Raw genomic sequence first — 20,715 nt, 5'->3', positions numbered from 1 at the left:
AGTTCTGGCTATCGATGCCCTTAGGAAAATATGGTCAAGTTACTGTTTTTCCTACTGCATTAGTAAGAAGAAAGCATAAGAGTTTTTTTCCTTTCATTCTCCAAAACAATCCATTTCTAGAGCAGAAAAGATTAGTGGAAAATTTCATCCCCACACCCTAATATTTTAAATTGCATTTGAGTTTAAGAAAAGCAGAAGAAAAATAGAAGCTAAAATGGAATTTAGAGAGTACATTCTCAATATACTGTGGGTTTTCATTTTTATATTGTTGTGAAGTAAATGAAAGTCCATCAAGAATAGTCGCTTATTGGTGTTCTGTGATTACCTTGTAAATTACATAAAAATAGGGGAGGCTTAAGTTCAGAGTAATTTCTTCTTTGTTTTTCCATTTTGGTTCACTGATTCAGCAACTGAGAACTTAATTAATAGCACAAAAACAAGGATATTACACTGCTGCATATGTCAGTCATACAAACCACCAAGGAACAGTGAAAATAACTATAATTACAGAGGTATGATATGTAAAAAAAAGTTTTTCCCTTCAGTTCCCCTTGTCCTTCTGTATTGTAATCTCTTGTCACTGTATTTCTCATCTCCCAGTTAGTGCTCAATCTTTAAATAAGGTTAAAGATGCAGGTGGAAATTCTTAGCTTTGTCAGCTGATTAGAACAGTTTCATTGTATTACATTATCTTACACCACCAGAGGATCTGTCAAAAGCAGTCATAAGTCAATGATTTAACGGCACAGGTACATGAGTTCAGCTGGGAGTGGACATTCAGCAGCACAAAAGATTTGCGTCTGTCAGGAGATGTCTTGAGTACCACGTGATTGTTTACTTCTGTGTATGTATGAAAACTTAATTCCCCCACAGTTGGCAAAAATTCTATTGATCTGTTCAGATGTATAGCAGCCTGAAGCAATCAAACACATGGCATGGTTACATCTATCATTTCCTTGGAAAACTCACTAGATTAAGCTTTTCCAATTGGGAATTAAGTCTTTGGCTCAGCACTACAATATTTTTCACCCTTTGTGAGAAGTCTATTGCTGATAAGCAAGTGGCCTTCCCACACCAAAGAGATGGTGGCTAATCTTAGGAACGTACATAAGACGATTAAGAAGTCCTGAGATCAATTCTCTGCTAAATTGTTCTATATCTAACAATGCATCTAAAGAATAAAATCCTTTCTGGTGAAAAAAAAGAGGAGACAGAAAAATTAACCTTCTTACTCCCTTGGGTTCACAAGCATACTTTCTTATTTCAGGACTCCACCAAGTTCAAGTACATTTGTTCCTCTGACTGGAGACAGCCAGGCTGATGCTGACATCCTAGCTTTCATTAAAGCAAGACAGAACATCCTGCAGAAGAAAGGTAAATCCTGCCAAAAAATAGGAAGCCAAACCAAAATCTCCAGTACAGCATTTTGAATTCAAAATAGCTTTAGTCCACATTACACTGATGCAAGTGAAAACTCATTCTGGCTTCAGTTATACTACATTATGTTCTCATCAGTTCTAAACACTTGAGGTTCTTCACATGTATTTCTTAATTAGCTCAGTGCTGCAGTGAAAAACTATGAAGGCTCTGTGTTTTACTAAGGCACCATCAGTGAATGTCTGGGGCATGCATGGCTGTGCAACCTGCATAGTATATTATTTTACTCTTAAGCAAATGCATTTGAATGCAGTTCCTTGATGATCCAAATTTTCCTGTATAGATTTTCTTCAAACTATGTGTCCTGGTTTTCATCTGGTACAAATTTAGTTATAACAGTTGAAACCAAATAAATATGACTCAAATGATTGCACTGTACCCCTGCCTCAGGAGGCTGACTGGCCCACTGTGCCTGGCAAAGGGAATATCCTTAACACTATGTCAAGGTCTCATGAAAATTTCCATGAGTATCTGTCACCAAAATCAGGTACTGAGAGCAATTGTAGGAAGGTAATAAAGTTCACTCTGGAGTGTAGATAAGTAAAACTGGCAAGAAGCAGAAAGCAATAAATAAACAACAATGGCACTGCAAGGTAACCTAAAATTTATTATAATAAAGAAAAATGTCCTGCACTTCTTTTTTTTCCTGAATAATAGTTTTTAGTGGCAGCAACCAATTAGACAGTATATGAGCATGTTAGTGGTTACTGGAGCAATAACTTTCCATCAGCACTTCAGTGCTGATGACAGCATTTTTCAACAAGCTATCTGCACCTGGCAGATGGTGTTAGCACTGTCACAAAGTGGGGCTTTGGTATCACACTGCTTATCAGAAATCTGTCAGGTAAACATACACTGGTTGAAAAAACAGCCTCTCTACACTCAACCAAAGCAAACACTTAGCACGCTTAGGCTTTGGAATTCCTTTTTTCTTTATTTAGAAAAGCTGTAGTCAGGTTTCTTTTGCAAATGAAATTAAACTGGATTTATAGGCAGCTCATCAGAAGACGGTTAGAGATAAATGTCTTACAACAAACATTTTGGGCCTTCAGAAGGCTCAAATCTGACTCAATCCATGACATAGAGTAATGTAATTAACAAGAGCACATCTTATCCTATGATCATCTCCTGAATCATGCCATATCAAGAATGTCTCTCTCAAATGCCTTTTCCATCCTGATTGTTTTCAGCCAGTGGCTATCGCCTAGCATCATCCATCAGTTTCAGAAGGGACTAGACATTATCAACATTGACAACTATTTGGACCCCAAGTCATAAAAGATATTCTTGCAGAAAAAGGACAGTCAACGCTTTTAAAATTATTCTAAATTTCAGTAAGACAAGATGAGCTGCCCTAAGTAGCTGAAAAAGAAATGGAGTAGCATTTGATCTTCCTGGCAGTGCAGGGCTGGATGACTCAAAAAATTGTTAAGTATAAGCAGGAGAATAAAAATGTAAAGAGGCTATGTCGTTCAATAAACATGTAGGGACCTGATGTGTCACAGACGAGACAGCTCAACAGCAAGTTCTGAGAAAGATTTGGAGTCAACCTAGCAGAGAAAAAAAGGCTTTTCTTCCCTGTGAGGAAAGGCAAAACCTTCCATATTTAAGAGATGGAGCCACTGACAGCATGAACCATTGAGCAAATAAAGCTTAAAAATTCTAATTTAGCAAGATAAAGGAGGAGAACTAGAGGGTTTTCTTTTAGGAGGCAGGGATGTGGGCTATGATGTCCCCATTCCTGCCCCCACAAAATAAAACTTTCAGGCATAAAGTAGTGTTAGGTAGAGAGGAAGAATAGAAGAAGAATGTAGTCTCACTTCAAACTTTGGGGGAAAAGCACTGTTTCATCAGTCACATAACTTTTCCTGAAGAAATTTCAAACATTTGAAAAATAAACCAAAGAGAAATTATTTGCCCAGAACCATTAAGCTGAGTCAGACACTTTCACACAGAATCTAGGTGTGCTGAGTCCCACTTCAGCTCTGTTGCTTCCTTACTAAACTCTCTTCAACTGAGATGTTCAACAATCCTTTCTACATTTGCATGCAAATGTATTCATTCTCTGCATGACTGTTACACACACAGTGCCCTTCAAAAAGCATGAGGAAGCATAGGGTCAGCCAAGCCAAAGTCTGCTGGGCTTAAAAACTGTCAACATCCTTACTGCTCTTTCCTTTATTGATCCTGACCCTTTCAAACTGTGATATTAGTATCTTATAAGAAAACTGAGGGCCCTACTATACTTTAGAGGGGAAGGAAAAAAAAAACCAAAAAGTGTGTGCAGAAGCCAACAGAGTGGAAAATAAGTTTCATAAATAGAAAGCATGGGAATGCTCAAGATCCTTAGTGACAGTAATGCAGGGGTGGGAATGAGAGGTCTCAGTAAAGATTACCTCAGGGACTGCAGGTTATTACCATTTGCTTTCTAAACAGAGCAGAATTAAAGCAGGTACATTGAAAGGATCTTGCTGGGATTGTTAAAGCATTGTTATAACTAACACTGGAAAGCTTTTTTGAAAAGGGCTACTTGGCAAACATGCTTTTGATGCCATGTTCAGTGTTGGGGTAGAGAAATGAAAATGCAGTAGAGTAGATGAATGATTTTTGTGTCTTAAAAGATTTAAATCAAAGAATAATTTTTCTTTCTTCTGTTTTGTAGTTCTGAATTTTGTTTTAAAACTGACAATGCAACCTGAAATGCAGTCTAATGTATTTATTTATCTCTTTTCAGGCTTGGGGAACAAATGAAATTCTTGTCACAGTCCACTATTTCCTTTTAGAAACAGTGAAAGACCTTTATTCTTTCCCTTCCTCTTCTGTTTAGAAACAGGAAAAGTATTTCAGATGTACAGGTTTGATTGGTATTGGCATATAAATTATCTTTGACAGCAAAATCCATTTCTCTGACAACAGATATTTGAGTGTTTGCACTCAGTATCTTCACCTTGTATTAAGATTAACAAAACTGAAACAACTAATCAGGAGTTTGCCAAACATGTTTGTTTATGAGAATTCATTGTACATTTCTAAATGTTAAAATTATCTAATGTATTAATGTTCTTATACATCTATAATCTGGGTTATTACTGCTGGTAGGGTGTTTTTGCATTGATTTGCATAAGGCTTTATTAATTATACCGATTGAACATCAAGAGATATCCATCCAGTAGCAGTAGTTATCTGAGTTATAAAATTTCATAAAATTTCATTTGAGATTTTTCCCCCTCAGGAATAACAATTTTCATATCAGATCATTAGAATACTGAGATTGCATTGTAATATAAAACCAAATGTATTTTAGAAAGCAATTCTAGAGTTCAAAATTTCCCAGCTGTTTTCTTTTTATTTAAATGGACTAAATGTTGTGCAGAATGGATTAAATGTTGTGCAAAATGCACACCCTCCCAGAATATACAGGTTTCAGAAGAAACAACTACATTAAATAGGCTTTAAACAGAACAAAGCCAATACTCATGAAACATCAATGAGATGTGAAAATTTAAATGCATTTATATCTTATATGCAATGTCATTTTACTATTGACTATTGACTTGGCACTATTTTATTGCATAATATCCAGTTATGAAACAATTTGTTTTACACATCAAATTAAAATAAAAAATGCAATGCAAAATACAGTCTATTTCTCTGAGATATACATCTACCATATTGAAGATGTCACTTTTCATGCTAGTGATAATCTTATAGTCATGCATTTAGAAGTGTATGGGTTGCGCATAAAAATAAAACAATATATTGGCAGGAGTCACATATTCTCAAGGATGTATATTTCTTTATACATGCTGATACTTAATTCTTTGTCAAATTCATAATTATACAGAAGTACATGTTGAATTGCTGTGTTCAAACCTACAGAATATATGTTTTTTAAATTAACAATTAATAGGCAATCAATTTAAAAATATTAAAGTTGTACCTTTTTTTGCATTTTAATTTTCTGTAAAAAAACACAGATACCATATAAATTGGTAAGCTTTGGCAGAATTTAGTATATGGAAACTGAGATAAAAGTCAGATCTACTCTTGCTTTGAGAAGAGTTCAAGAATTTGGTCAGAATTTGAAAAATCCACAGGCCTTCTTGCTTTTATATGTCTGCTTTGTTGGAGATTATATTAAAATGTCCTTCTTCCAGAATTTTTATGTCTGTCATTATTTTTCTTCTTCTCACTCTTTTATATATAAACACTGTATTAAATATGCACTGTATTATTGTTCATACATCTTTGTCATGGAGAGCAGGGCCACATTCCTGCTTCCATTCAACACTGCTAGCTGAAGAAGAGCCACAGGTTTCAAAATGTTGCTGGGTCAATCAACCACCTTTTTTTGTTTCCAGTGAAACAGCCATCGTGGTGAATTTATTTGAAGGTGGCTGAAAGGGAATCACTGGTCCAACATCTCCTTCCTTTTGACATTGAAGCATTTCCAATAGCTTTAAGTAGCTGGTTAAAAGAAGGATCTCAGTGGTATCTTCATATGAATTATGTGATGCTGCTACTACTTAATGATTCAATGTTCTGTTCTCAGTTTGCCACACATCTCACTCACAGAGAGAAAATAATTCCTTACTTTTCTGTTTCAAAATTCTCTAGCCTTTTTTTATTCTGTTATAAATTTAGTGTGAAATTCAATCACTATCAACAAAGTAGTACCTGATCGGCAAAATGGTCTAAGATTAAGATTATACCAGACACTTAAGATATTTGACAAAAGTGCATCCAGTAATAGAAAACCATATAAATATACAAAACCATACAAATAAATAGAAAGTCTTTATTGCATCTTTTTAAAATTTTCATAAGGTCATGTGGAAAGAAAAGATTGCTCATTTAGAAAATAATAGTCTTAAGACATAAAGCATTCTCTTTTTTAAAAAAACTGCTCCTCTCTTCAAAAACTGCGTCTTGGGTTCACAGGAAAATTTAGGTTGGAAATTATTGGAGCCACCTCTTCCTCAAAAAAGCATGAGCTACAAGATCAAACCAAGCTGCTGAGGGCTTTGTTCAATGTGGTCTTGAAAACCTCCAAGAATGGAGACCACATAACCTTTCTAAGCAATTCCTTCTAATGTTTGACTGTCATCGTGACAAAAAGTTTTTCCTTTATGTCCAGCCTGAACTTTTCTTTTTGTCATTATCTCTCTTTCTCTCACAAACCACACTGTCAAAAGCCTGGCTCCAGCTTTTGATGGCCTTTTCTTGGGTGCTGGAGGGCTTCTGGATCTCTTCTCTAAGTCTGTGTTGCTTTCTGAAAGCATTTATTGCTTCAAGAAATTTTTGTTGGTAACAGACAAGCAAAATTCCTTCTTTTAATAATCTCTCTTCATATAACTTCAAGATTAATTTCAAATAACCCAAGCATTTGCTACATTGAAGAAACAATCAGAGGCCCTCATTTATCCTTGAATCCTCTCTAAGCCACCTGTAAAACAGCATTGCTAAGCATGGCATTCCTCATGCACATCTCACTTCAGTCAATTCACATGATATCTAGTTGGATTTGGTTCAATGTTCATATGGTAAATTGAATTTATTTACTACCTGCAACCAGAACAAATCCAAAATCCAATTTTTTTTTCTTTTTTCTTTTTTCTTTTTTTTTTTTTTTTTTTTTTTTGATGGGGATTTCTTGAATAAGTAGTTCTAGAGTGCTAGATTGCATACAGGTATTTCTAATCTTCTATATAGTTAATTTCAGAAGAAGATACATGACCTCTGCTGTGTTACAGCACTGTAGCTTCTGGGAGGGTCAGGATATGACCCAGATTATAATAAAGGCCAAGGGTCTGTTCTCATTTGTGTTGAAACTGCCAGGGTTCTGTACACAGTCTGGACCTGCATTAGTGAAACATGTGAGCTAACCCATGAGCTAGTGGCTTGGGCATTTCATTACCTCCTGGCTACTGCAGCTTTCCAGAGAGCTCCAAGAAGAAAATGCATAACCTTATGTTGAGTTTCTCGTTCTTGGAAGATGGACATGCCCTAACTCAATCTCCCTCTGTCACTCCTCTGTTTTTTAAAGAAGCTTTGAAGAGGAGTAATGAGGTTCACATGTGTAACAGTGTAAGTATATAATGTAATATGTTCTTACCTGGTTTAATCAATCATGGGATACAAGTATTTTATGTCATTAGTATAAACTGAGAGCACTTCAACATAATAAAAGGTAAAGATCTTATAAATGTTGCTGCAAATATGCAGCTGGTGAATATGGATGCCAAGAAGATGAACATCTGGAAATGCCTCGTTACATATAGCATATTTGGTAGCTCTATATAGAATGTGTTTGTCTTTTCAAAGTGAAATTTTAATAACCACAACAATCAAAGCACTGGTTTTATGTTATTTCATATGAATCACTTTTATTGTCGCTTTAATCAATGTTAAAAAATCTTTTTCTAATTTTTTTTCTTAATATTTTCACTTCCTGCAATGTTTGCTTTGAAACTCCATCTATAAGATAAGCAAAGTAAATTGTCATGTCTGAAGAAATTCAGTTGTTCTCTTATTTATATTTAATATGGTTCTAAAATAATTTCCTTAATTCTTCTCTGCAGTGCAGAGTTTAAAAGTCATTCAAGGAGCAAAACTAATTAAAATGATTCAGTATTTCCTTGTAGAAACTGTTCTGGATGAAATTCTTAGCATGTGAAAGCTTGAATTCCTGGATCTTTGCATCCACTTTGTCAACTAGTTCTGTACAGAGACATTTCTACCAGAAAAACTAGTCCAAAAATCATTCTCCTTCAGAAGCTTGATAATAACAGGATCGGTCAAGATATCTTTCAACTTATTTTATTACTTATTTTAGAAACAGCTTATTTATGTTGATGTAAATTATACTTCTGATCACAGTGGTATTTTTTCTGGCTTTTGAAAACCAGTGAGGAAAGTGAGCAAACCATGTCACTTATTTTTTTGGCCTATCTTTTATTTCACATCTATCCATGTTCAAGATTTGTTAGGGGCTGTAAGAACAATAGGTAAAGCATTTAGAGAACACTAAATCCTTTGATTTGCTCCAAGTAATGCATGAAAAGTGATTATTATGTATATTGTAAACCAGGATGTCATTTTGGTATCTGTCCTTTCCAGAATGGCTCAAATTTTCTATGGGAAAAGCTGGATCCTATTGGGTCAGTCACACTAAGGGAGGAAGACAAGTGAAGGAATAATCAAGGAGATCATGCCCAGTCCTGGATTCAAAAGATGTTTTGTGAGAAGTCATTCCCTAGGTTTGAGACTAGATACACTCTTACATTCTACATTGGAAGGGAGCACTGGAAAAGCAGGACCTTGGAAGAACAGTCTACTTCCATGTTCAGCTACTCTTAAAAACTTCTTGCATTCCACATTTTTTATTCCTAAAGTTTGTGAACTCAGGTTTTGTTTATTTTTTAATCAGAAGAGCATTAGAAAAGCAACAAGAGAAGTTAAGACTAGAGAGTGTACTTTGTCATCCTGTCATAAAAGGCGATTTGCTAGTATTGTTATTTCAGCACATTGTATATGATGTCTTTTTACCTGGAAGCCAAATTTAATTTCCAGTGTAGTAAGCCATGCTGACCTTCCTCTTCCAGATTCAAAACTCACACAAAAACCATAAATCTTTAGTTTACTTCAAAATGTATATATTGGGCTTTCTTTTTTTTATTTTTTTTTTCCTGTGGCAAGGCATCATTTCTGGGCTGCTGCACAGATTCTGGTATCATTTCTGGGCTGCTGCACAGATTCTGGCTTTATTTGGTTCCTACATTGCAGCCTGACACTAGAGGGGGAAAGAACCAAAATGGTAGGAAATACTGTATTATAGAAATAGGCATACTTTGATGATGTTGGTGACTCAGTTTGCAAAACCTTAGAAAATTAAGATCCCAAAAGTAAGTCTGAGTGGACATTTTTTCTTAAGGCATAACTCACACTGCCAACTTTCAGTTGGCATGCTTTGTTGATCTGAACTAAAAAACCAGAAGGGAATAAAAAATCTGATTATGTGCTGTATTTGTTCATTTGTATTGTATAGTTTCATACCCTTAATTGTGAAATGTACTTCAACTGAGAAAAATTTGTCCCAGCACAACTGTGCACTATTCCATGGTTTGCTTCAATTCCAGAAAACCAGTAGGCTGGCATTCTCTGGTAGTCATAGTTCCTATCTACAGCAACACAACAACCACCTGGATCTCCCACCAGAGACAGCCCTGCTAGTGCAATACCCCAGGTTTGTCTACCCATATCATTGCACTGGGAACGAATAAAAAACTGTACCTTTTAGTTATGGAAGTGAGACACAAGAGTGATGTTCTTGTTAGATACTGTGTAAGCAAATGTCATCCTCAGCACAGAACAAGAGAAAACCTTCCATCAGTGATAATAAGCTGGATGTCTCAGCTGATTCAGATCAGTTTGCTTCATAATGTTGTTGAAGTGCTCAGCAATATCACTGCTACTATAACTTCCATCTCCCAAATGTTTTGCTTTTTCATCTGAAAAGAAATACCAGACCACCAGGTTTCTGAGTCCTCACACATTGGACTTCCCTATTGAAGTCTTTCTGTTCCCCTACTCACATTGATAGAGCAGTCCCAGACAAAGACCAGGATGGTCTCCTGGGAATTATCCACAATAGTTTTCACTTTTCAGAGCGATAACTGTCCTTCTGCTGCTGGTCAGTCATCCTCCTCTGGATGATGGCTGGCCCCAGGTTATGAGAACAGTACAAATGGCAAATCCAGGGATTTTCCCAGATACAGATATGAATGAAATCATTTTTTCAGTCTTTTTTCTGTGAGCACTACCTCCTGTTTGAAGATAGGAGTAAAACTATATGAATGCTAAGCAAAGTAGGGATATCTATATCCAGAACATTTTGACTGTAAGGGAGTATGATAACAAAATTGCGGCCCTAGCCACCTGGCTATCTTTGTGTGTGTGTGTGTGTTTGTTTTCTTTACACAGATGACACTTGCCATAAAGCTCTTCCTACAGAAAAAATGCAAACCCAGCTCGTTTCCAGTGCATGATAATTATTAAGGCTCCCATGAGTGAAACTCTGATACCTTTTTAGCTAATGATTAACCTTAAGCCCTCCTTCCCCTTAAGTATTTGGATTAAAAAGGCAATACAGAGACTGAAGGCAGTAGGCATGAGTGGTTTATTCTCTAACTCTAGGGACTAAAGGGTGGAGTCATCTGATAGGGTTCAGGAGCAGTAGGCCAGGCAGTGATCTTATTAGGACTAGAAAAGAAAGAGGTTATTTTGTGTGACCAAGTTGAATTCAGGTTGTTTATAAGCTTCACCATGCTAGTTTTACTGGTGCCAGCAATGTTTGTATGGTACAGACAGCAGCTATTGTCTTTTCAATTTATTGAGCTCCATACTTTTCTTTCTTCTGGGGAGTCTGCTGTAATTAGAGAGTTTAAAGCATTTTGTTGTACAGAAGTCTAGTGTTTTTAGAATAAGGCTTTACTTGTTAAGACTTTAAGAGTCTATCTGTGACTCTATATTCATATGACTTGGGGTAAGTCATACAGCCACAGTTTTGATTCAGCTTCCCTGACTGGAAACCAATACCAACCTCAGAGGGCTTTATTAATTTTATTGATATCTTTGGATAAAAGCTAATAGAAGAAAGAATATATGATTCACAGTCTTACTAAGCTATAAATGTTCACTCTTTATTTTGGATAGAGAACACATGTGGTGGGATAAAATTTCTCTGTTAGTCTCAGTTTTTAAGCCCTGATACCCTGCTGTTTTATTGAAAAACTCTCCAGGGCAGTAGCTGGGAACATGGGTGTGTGATTCCTGGTGTTTTGGGTAGGTCACATCTTGGAACAGTAACCTATGAAGTACTGAGCAGGGACTGGCAAGGGCAGATCAGCAGCATGGCCCTTCTCACCATGCACAGCCGGCAGATCAGCTGGACTCCAGTGATGGTACTGGGGTACCTCTTTTACCTCCTCCTGGGTGCTATGGTGTTCCAGCTGCTGGAGAAGCAGGCAGAAACACATTTTCAGGACCAGTTCCAGCTGGAAAAGCTGAAGTTGCTGCAGAATTACACATGCTTGGACAGACAAGCCCTGGAGCAGTTTGTACAGGTAAGAGGAAAGGGTTCCCATTATTTTGGCTCAAGCATTATTTTCATTAGAAGAAATTATACTAACGGGGCCAAGTAGCCTACCATGATATAAACCGATCAGCTGTCCATGACTTAAAATATCTAACTTTATAAATAAATCAAGCCCATTCATATACTTATTTATCTTGATCTATGGAACTAGTTTCTTTCCACAGTCATGAATTCCCAAAATATAAGTGGATCTAGTGATGCACTTGTGCTACATTGCAATAATTTCAACTTCATGGTTCTCATCTCCCTCATTAAATATTACTGGGAATTATGAATGGGAACAAAAAACAAGAGTTTTTCCCCAGTTTGATCATTTTGGGGAATCATTCACCCCCTTCCCCTTATATTTCATCTTACTGGGGAACCTATCATACCTTAATGACCTGTTCTCCTGTAGCAAGAGTTCAGGTTCCTGACCAGCTCTATTTCCAATTTTTGCCATGTCAGCAGAAGGTCTTTTTAGTCCAACTCTACCCTATTATCTACACTTTTTATCACTCTGCTTGCTCAAGATGGAAAACAGTATTTACTTATCTCTATTTCTGACATTCTTCCTCATCTTTGCTCCTCTGACCTTTTCCACTTCAGGTCCTCATGGAAGCATGGGAAAAAGGGGTCAACCCAGAAGGAAACTCTACAAATCCCAGTAACTGGGACTTCAGCAACTCCTCCTTTTTTGCAGGAACTGTTGTCACCACTATAGGTGAGATACTCTCTTTCCTTAAAAACTGGTGTTTCCTCCAACTGTCCTGTAAAGCCCCCAGAAATGTGTAATTAGTGGACAGACAAGACAATCAACCGCTGTGGGTTATGATTTTCTATTGGTTTCCAATTATGCCTGTTATTTTTCTGTATACAGTATTTTATACTCCCAAAAAAGCTGAGTGCCTACTTGGTACACACAAGATCATTTTGTACGTGGACAGCACATTTTTAGGCTGCTTTGAAGCACTGAGTTGCACTCCCCACATAATCAGAGACCTATAGAAAGTTACAATAGTACCTGGAAGAGTAATACTTTTCATGTTTAATTTTCAGCTAGTAGTAATGAATGCAAAAGGCTTCATTATAAGCAATGGCAATTTGCACACAGATTTAATTGCAGAAAATCATAGATTCACAGGTTCCTGAAGCTTAATGTAGTTGAGCTTCCAAGCTTACAAACATTCCATGATGCCTGCAGCTTGCCTGTAGAGCCTTTTCATGCAGCTGTTTTCTTCTTTTTTTCCAGGTCATGGTAACCTCTCCCCCAGCACAGTGGCAGGGCAGATCTTCTGTGTGTTTTATACCTTATTTGGAGTGCCTCTCAACCTGACCTTCCTTAATCAGCTGGGGAAAGCTCTCAATGCTCATCTGCTTACCCTGGAAAGATGGGTGCAAAAGCCAGGACGTGCCCAGGTACAGTGTCAATTTACCATTTGATTTCACTATTTTAAAACTAGTTAAAGTTCTTTTCTCAGATAGCTGCTGCTGCTAGCTTAGGTTTCCTTGTGTGAACCACAGCAGTTACATGGCCCTCTCTATCAGAAACTTGATACACTTAATCTACCTACAATAGCTTTAAAGCTATAGGCTTTTGCTTGAGGGGCCCTAGATTTGCCTTTTTAAAACCTTACTCAGCAAAACCATAGACCTGGTGACCTTGGCAGGATACGTGCATGTACACACATTGCCACATCAAGCTCTTGTTCTCCAGCCTATGCCAGCATCTATCCAGAGTTTAGCTCTACACTGTGCAAAGGCAACTTATTTTTATTGGCCTAATGATCTGACTGGAATTATCTTTCCTGTTTGTGCCAGCAACTGAGCACTTGCTTCTTTTCTTTTCTTAAAATACAAATACTCCTCCTTACTTACAGCTTATTGGTGAGTCATTGAACTAGTCCAGACATTTTTTAATAAGAAAAGCACTGATAACAGAGAATACATGAAGGTCATTTATTACAAAGTTAGTGCATGTTTCTGAGAACAGGTTCAATGAATTAACCCCTTCAGTTAGGGAAAAGGGAGATTAGATATGTGAGATATGTTGAAATATTTCAGAGTTCTGGCATAAGTTTTTTCTTTTACATTTATAAAAACTCTTGGGTCACTACATTCTCTATAGACAATGGGAAAGCTATAAAGGTACCATCAAATGCAGACTTGGATTATATAAGCAAGAAATTCTTTAGCTGCATAACCTCTGCCTGTTCCCCAAACACATGCAGTTCTACCACCAGAAGGATTTTCATGCTAGTATAGCTGCATCTTTCCTGAGATTTCTGATAGCAGCTCAGCGATATAATCTTTTTTCTTTCCCTTTTCACTCCTGAGTTGACATTTCTGACAGAGCTCCTATGATCAGACAAAGCTTTGGAGCTGAATCTGCTTGTTTGCTCTGAAAGGTTTATTCAAAGAAGTTGGTTTATCTCCTTATAAACATAATTTTGTCATGCTCTGGGAAATTAATTACAATCAGTTCTTCATTATTCATGACTTATTGTTCCCAACATTACAGGTTTATACAAGAAAGTTCTTAAAAGACAGGTTAAAAAGCAAAATTGTTCTTTTCAGTATACATTTTAATGCAAAGTTTATTATGTAATTAAACTCTATTACAGTACTGGAATGAAGTAAATGAGAACAACTGAATTATATATCAACTATAATCATGTCAATCAGTAATTCTCAAACTCCTCTGCAAATGAGGTAAATATTATTACACAGCTAGATAGACATGACACATAACATAGAAGTGACTTGTCAAAGTCACTCAGTCATCTGAAGCCATGTTTCTCAAGCTCAGAGCATTATTTTTTTATGTGAGATAATTCAGAGAGAGAAATTAAAACATGACATCTGGACCTTCCATTGTATAAACAGTGGTTTGGCTTTTCCTCCAGTCACAATAGGCTCATTAATAGAAAATCATGCTCTGGTTTGATTGCATTTGAGGGCATTTTTAAATAATTACAATGAGTTTGCATCAGCCATTTATTTAATTTAGTCAAAATTTCACCAGAATGTGTTCCCTGGAAACCCATGAGTTCCTGACCATCAATCATAAAGTCCTAAAATCCCTTCAGGACCCATGCACTGACCATTCTTTGTGCCTATCACCACAGTCACATATATCACAGTAACTTATCTCCCTGAAGGCAGACGTTTGTCCTGAGAGGCACAGATCTGCCCTGTGCTAACACAAACCAGTTCTGCTCTGAGCACTTCTAAGTTAAAAATGAAAGCAGGGAAACTGACTTCACTTAGGTTTCATCCAAACATATTTTTGGCTGAGAACTTGCAAGCCACTTTATAAATCTTTGGAAGCAGTCATAGTGAAAAGAAATCTAATTTGTTCTTGCCCATCTTTGCTTCATGAGTTATGTAGTACGTGGTGATCTTCCTCAAAGACAAGAGCTAGTTGACTACAAGAGAATCTCAAATTGAAATTGTAAAATATGTATTTCATTTCAATGGTTGTCATAATAAGTCTGAAAATATGACTGGAGCATTCTTGAAAATTCATTGCAAAAAGCTTTTTAAAAAATCCTCCTTTTTTTTCCTAATTTTAAGATTTTTTTTTTCATGCTTAGGTACAATATCTATGTGCAGAGTAAGCAGTGAGCTCAACCTTCAGTACATGGAAGCACTGGCTTATCCTTTTTTTGCCATTGCTCCCAGGTGGGCTGGGTTTGGGATTCAAGAGGAAAACAGACACAGCAATTTTGACAAGACAACTGCTCCATGTTATTTGGGTGCCATCTTCCTCTTCTCTTTCGGGTAGTTCAAACACTGGCAGTGGCCATCCTCCTGACCACTGGGACCTTGCTTTTCCTGGTGTTCCCACCATTAGTCTTCAGTTATGTAGAAGGCTGGAGCTATGGAGAAGGCTTTTACTTCACCTTCATCACCCTAAGCACCATTGGATTTGGGGACTATGTAGTAGGTAAAAAAGAGCATGAACTGGATTGAGCTTTGTTGAAATTCATAACCCTAGTATAAAACTAAATACAGGGAGCATAGATATCCATCCCACTATAAATCTGGTCAAGAGTGAGCTCAGCCAGATTGGTAACAATGAGCAAATATATTACAGGATATGAGCATTTTTCTCTTGACAGCCAACCTGAGAGTCACCCAACTCATGTCACACATGCCACTGAACACTCATTCAACAGTGGCTGTGTCCAGGCTGGTACAAACGTTATCAAGAGTGAAAGGTGGAATATATATAAAATTACTTTTTCAGTATTAAGTCTTTGAACTACACTCTCCTAACACTGATTTGTTTTAGCAAGTGTCTATCATTCCCAACAACAAATCATATCAAATATTAAATAATCAGTACTTAAAATGGGGAGAAGATTACTGACAACCACATGATGCCTCTGAAAGAAAACAAACCTAGTGACATTACATAGTCTTTAGACCTCTAGATTGAGAACATCATGGTAGAGACACATGAGGGGCTATTTTCCCACACACTTATTTAAATGCATAATCTTAACAGATTATGTCTAATGCATTTATCTGTTAAAATCACTAGGGTTTCTTACTCACAAGTACTAGCTCTCCTCTCCTAGAGGTCATAACTACGTCCCAAAAGGAGATAAAAAAGAATCCCATGCTGAATCTGGCACTGTGGAGTTTCATGACTGTATTAGCTGCACTGATATTTCATGCTGTGGAAATAACAAACCAGGGATTAAGATTCTCATAACCACTCAATTAAAATGGATACATTTACCATATTATTCAAGTGACTGTGAATCCCAGGTACTGAGGTAATATCACCCTCCAAAAAGCAATCACTGATTCACTCAATTGTAGCTGTGTAAATAATCTGAGATCCCCTGTGTGCCTCTTGAGTAACATATGGTTAATATGGATTCAACATTTAATTTCTATTATTTTTTTCCTTTGTTGTTGGCTAGGAACCATTGACTTTGAGCATCCCTAATTGATATTACATATAGCTATTTTTATTATATCGTCTCAGCTTCAGGGATTTCATGCTAACTGTGCTAAGCTTAATCTGAGGGTTGGCATGGAAAAAAAAATATCTGCTGAGTCACACAAGCTCATTAACACATACACTTTTGCAAAGACTGGAGAGGGTGTATAAGTATGTACAAGTATGTTTAGCAGACTTATGTATAAGTATGTTTAGCAGACCAAAGCTGCCATGATCAATATACAAATTTTCCTGGATTTTTCAGGCATGAACCCCAACAAGCACTATATCCCCATGTACAGGAGCCTAACTGCAATATGGATTGTTTTTGGCTTGGCCTGGCTGGCTCTGGTCTTCAATGTGGGAGCCGACTTGATGGAAAGATACCTTCAGCTAAAGTGGCACAAGTCTGACTGAAGCTTGGCAGAAGGAGACACCACCAAAATGGAAAATGAACCTGAGCAGCCTAGAATCCATATACCTAGCTGAGTAAGTTACAAAGAAAGCAGTCTTGAAACTGCATCTTCCATCTGTATCTCATACTAAGTGACCCCTGTGGATAAAGAACTAAAACACAGGTTGTTGACTGTTTCCTAAAGAGGAAATGTTTCAGACATGGAAATTTCCACACCCTGTGTAGGCATCAGCCAGTTAAAACCCCAAGGAAGGTGCATATATGGTTACACAACTGTAACCATGAAGAGGATGAACAGGATTCATTTTACACTTCTCATTCTAAGGCAACTTCCCCTGAAGTAATCAATTATTATCCTTTCGCTAGTGGGATTCAGTTCTTATGGTCACTCATTTTCAAAAAAATCCAAAGTGACTGCCTCCCAGCTTCAATAAGAAGTCATTTCACCAAGAATCTCAAGTGGAAAAACTCAGGTACAGAAATCTTTCTTCATTTCCAATGCGAAAACAAACAAAACCACAGAGGAATATCATCAGTTATGAAAACCTGCTTAATGATATCCACTCAATTAAGATTCAGTTGATATTGTCAGAAATGAACATATTTCATATAAAATGCTGTTGCATTTCTTTATTTTCTGGGCTAGAATGCTTATCTTTTAATTGTGAGGAAATTATATATCTGTCCAGCTCTGCCTAGACTGTTACAACTTGTCTCAGAGCAAACTGCCAGCTCAAAGCAGGTCCTTATCACAGTTCATTTCACAGCCACTTGAAAACAGCACTTTAAACTAAATCTAAAAGCAAGGAGGCATCTTTATTTCCAGCCAGATCACAAATACCATTAGAGTCTGGAATTTGCTTTGGGCCAGTTCATGGAAGAGCTATTATGCACTGATGCTGTATGTTTACCTCTAAATAAGGCCAATGATAGGTTCTTGCATTAAATCTGATCCTCAGTCAGGCCCATTGTGTGACCCATCAAAAATAGGGAGATTGAATTTATCCCAATTATTGTAAGTGAAAAGAAGCAGCAGGCACCCTCAAAGGAGCTGAAAAACCAAAGTACATAAAAGCACCTAATAAGGCACTAGTCACTGAGATGCAGATCTGTAGTCATACTCTCTATTAGACTTCAGAAACTTGATAAAACAATTATCCATTCATTTGGGTACCATGCTCAATCATTACTAACATGTTCCATGGGTGTGCTTGTAATCATATACTCACTGCTATTTATTCAGTATATTTATATCTCATAGTAACCATCAATTAATCCCTTTGAACTCATTTGTAAGTGGAATGTTAATGTAAAAGATGAGTTAAATATGGCTGGGTACACAGACTAGCCCCAAGCTAGCATATGTCTGACAGACTATAGGAACATCAAATGTCAGCCTTTTGGCAGCTGCTTTGATATTTCATTTTGGAGATATGTCTATAAAACATGTAGAGACTTGTGTAGGTCACTAATTCTTTCCTTCATACTTTGTGAGCTAGATTTTTACTTCTGAGGAGGGTCACAACAGATGTTTGTTCTTACACCTGACAAGGTCCGTGTTTTCTTTGCCAATTGCTGGCTCCTGCATAGTGCAGTGTGGCTACTCAAATCTAAAATGTTGGCATGTAAGAATATTGGTAATGGTTTATTCAACTAATTTTAAAAATGAATGTTCAAATGCTTATCCCATCCAAGATTTCCCTCATGTCTTAGCACTACCTACCTCACAGATTTTTATCTCCTCAGTTTTTACACTGATCTTCCTTGATGTCCTCAGCTATTCCCATAAATTTATGCAATGGCTTTCTCTGTAGACTTTCACTGGCAGCAGCCAACTCTCTTCTGTCTGGCTTTTTGTATCTTTGCAAATCTCACGGGAAACTTTGTGTCTCAGTATTTTCTGTTCTTCAGACACAATGTTTGCACTTGCACTTTTAACATCATCACCCTCACTGTACTCTGTACCTGCCTTGTGTTAACACCATGACACCTTTGGCCTCTTTATGTAAAAGACAAAACTGAAGTTCTGCTGACTTCTATAGCTAGCCTATTTTCTTCACCTTGCCTTTTTTCATGCCTTCTGTACTTTATCAAACCACAGTCAGCCACAACACATACACTAGTCTAAAGGTGATCCTATCCACTGTTTTACATCATGCTACATGCCATAAAAAAAGTGATAAAGAGGTTTATCAATGATAGAAAGCACTTATTGACAAAGTGTTTCTTAAAATTATCCTTACTTGACATCTGACCACAGAAAGTTTGGATTGTTTTTACTGCAGTCCAGAAAATTGCTCCTGTATCTGATACTGATTTTGCAAAGTAGCAGTAAATTATGAGACTACCTCCTGGATTTTTTGCTACTGCTGCATTTACTAAAGCTGACAGTAGCTGCAGCAGTTTTCCAGCTGCCCAACAGAAGATTCAGAAAGCTACCTTTAAATCAAGCATATGGCCATGCTGGAAGAGAAATGAGAAGAATACTGATGCCCTCTCCTGTGCTACATAAGCGATAGAAATTTCTTGTTTATTTTGTCAATTTTTCAAGGTTCTGAAAAGCTCCTAGAAGTTATGGACATCTATAATAAAAGTTACTTTGAGATACATACTGGGAGCACTGGCTCAGGTTTTGAGCATGGATAGACCAAGTGCTTTCTGGTAGTGCTCCTCTAATAAAAATGTAGTCATCAAGTGTCAACTGACCATCTAAGAAAAGTAACGTGGAAGAACTGCACGATCACAAGAACTTGCTATGAGCCAGAGGAGCACACAAAATAGATTCTTTTAGTCTAATAACCCATTTTGGTATATTTCTGCCCGGAATGGAGAGCACACATGCTCACCTCCAAGCATAGAAAACAGCACATTTGCAGCCTCTGAATGTGGCTCTGCAGTCTATGGCAGAAGCAATGGCGCAGGCAGTGCTCATTTGTGCTGTGGAAAAGTAGCACTTTGTCCTGAGCAGCTAGCACCTGCAGCCCAGGGCAGGACAAGAAGCAAATGTCCTTCCAGGCTTACACTTACCCTTTTAGCCTACTCAACAAGCCCTTCTTCATCCTCAGATATACAGGCTATTCTTCCAGACAACACCAAAGTATCATTGGCAAAGATTTGAGCATGTCTCTGTGGAAATGTAGACAAGTGACATTTCTAAGAATATTCAAGGAAACAGCCATTTAAATATTATATGATTCTGTATAGATTTGTTGTGAAACTTGATCTCTTTCTTCCCAAATTCTGTCTAGTAAGCACATGCTTGATATCCTAAGTTTTCACAGCATGTCTTGTAGTTAAAAACCCTCTCACCTGTAGTTAGTTTTATGTATTTTTAGCATAAACATAAAATTCTATATGTTTAGTCCATAATGTTTCAACATGGTTATATTCAGTGTGCTTTGTATAAACTATCTGGGTTTAAATACAGCTAAAATATCAAAATGTAGCTCAGATATGTCTATTTCCTGATTTTAAATGTGAAGAGTAAATATATACTTTTTAGTATCCTTGCATTTTTTCTTACTTATGTATATTTTTATAGAGAGTTTTCATTTATATATATATATATATACATATATATATATATATGTAATTCCAATTTTGTCTTTAAATATCACTGAGTAATGAATATAATGAAAAGGCAGAATTAAGACAGAGCAATAAGCAGAGTTTTTTTTTTTTTTTTCCTAAGACTGTGTTCTGGATTCTATCTTTACGCTGGAATTGGTCTAGCCTTTGGATATTAATTTTTGCATCTTGCCAGTGAAATCA

At 36.9% G+C, this 20,715-nt stretch overlaps 2 protein-coding genes across 9 annotated transcripts in view; both read left to right on the top strand.

The window, feature by feature from the left end:
* KIF6 (kinesin family member 6) overlaps nucleotides 1–18,472 on the top strand; it is a 167,860-nt gene extending 149,388 nt beyond the window's left edge. For 5 of the 8 annotated variants that reach the window (XM_068185493.1, XM_068185491.1, XM_068185490.1 and 2 more), the window contains 2 exons: nucleotides 1,255–1,374; nucleotides 4,172–5,596. In XM_068185493.1, coding sequence (XP_068041594.1) covers nucleotides 1,255–1,374; nucleotides 4,172–4,188 — 137 coding nt within the window. In that variant the 3' untranslated portion in view covers nucleotides 4,189–5,596. Of the gene's footprint in view, nucleotides 1–1,254; nucleotides 1,375–4,171; nucleotides 5,597–18,381 lie in introns of those variants that run through there. The other 3 variants (XM_068185495.1, XM_068185494.1, XM_068185499.1) reach the window with 2 other exon arrangements.
* Nucleotides 9,175–17,018, top strand: KCNK16 (potassium two pore domain channel subfamily K member 16). Its single transcript, XM_068186643.1, is given in 5 exon segments — nucleotides 9,175–11,561; nucleotides 12,182–12,296; nucleotides 12,825–12,998; nucleotides 15,360–15,521; nucleotides 16,795–17,018. Coding segments are annotated over 5 exon segments (888 nt in total). The 5' UTR covers nucleotides 9,175–11,348.
* Nucleotides 18,473–20,715: the final 2,243 nt, after the last annotated feature.

The sequence above is a fragment of the Anomalospiza imberbis genome, chromosome 3 (assembly GCF_031753505.1).
Source record: "Anomalospiza imberbis isolate Cuckoo-Finch-1a 21T00152 chromosome 3, ASM3175350v1, whole genome shotgun sequence".
In the NCBI taxonomy this organism is placed as follows: domain Eukaryota; kingdom Metazoa; phylum Chordata; class Aves; order Passeriformes; family Viduidae; genus Anomalospiza; species Anomalospiza imberbis.
This window is presented reverse-complemented; position numbering and strand designations above follow the sequence as displayed.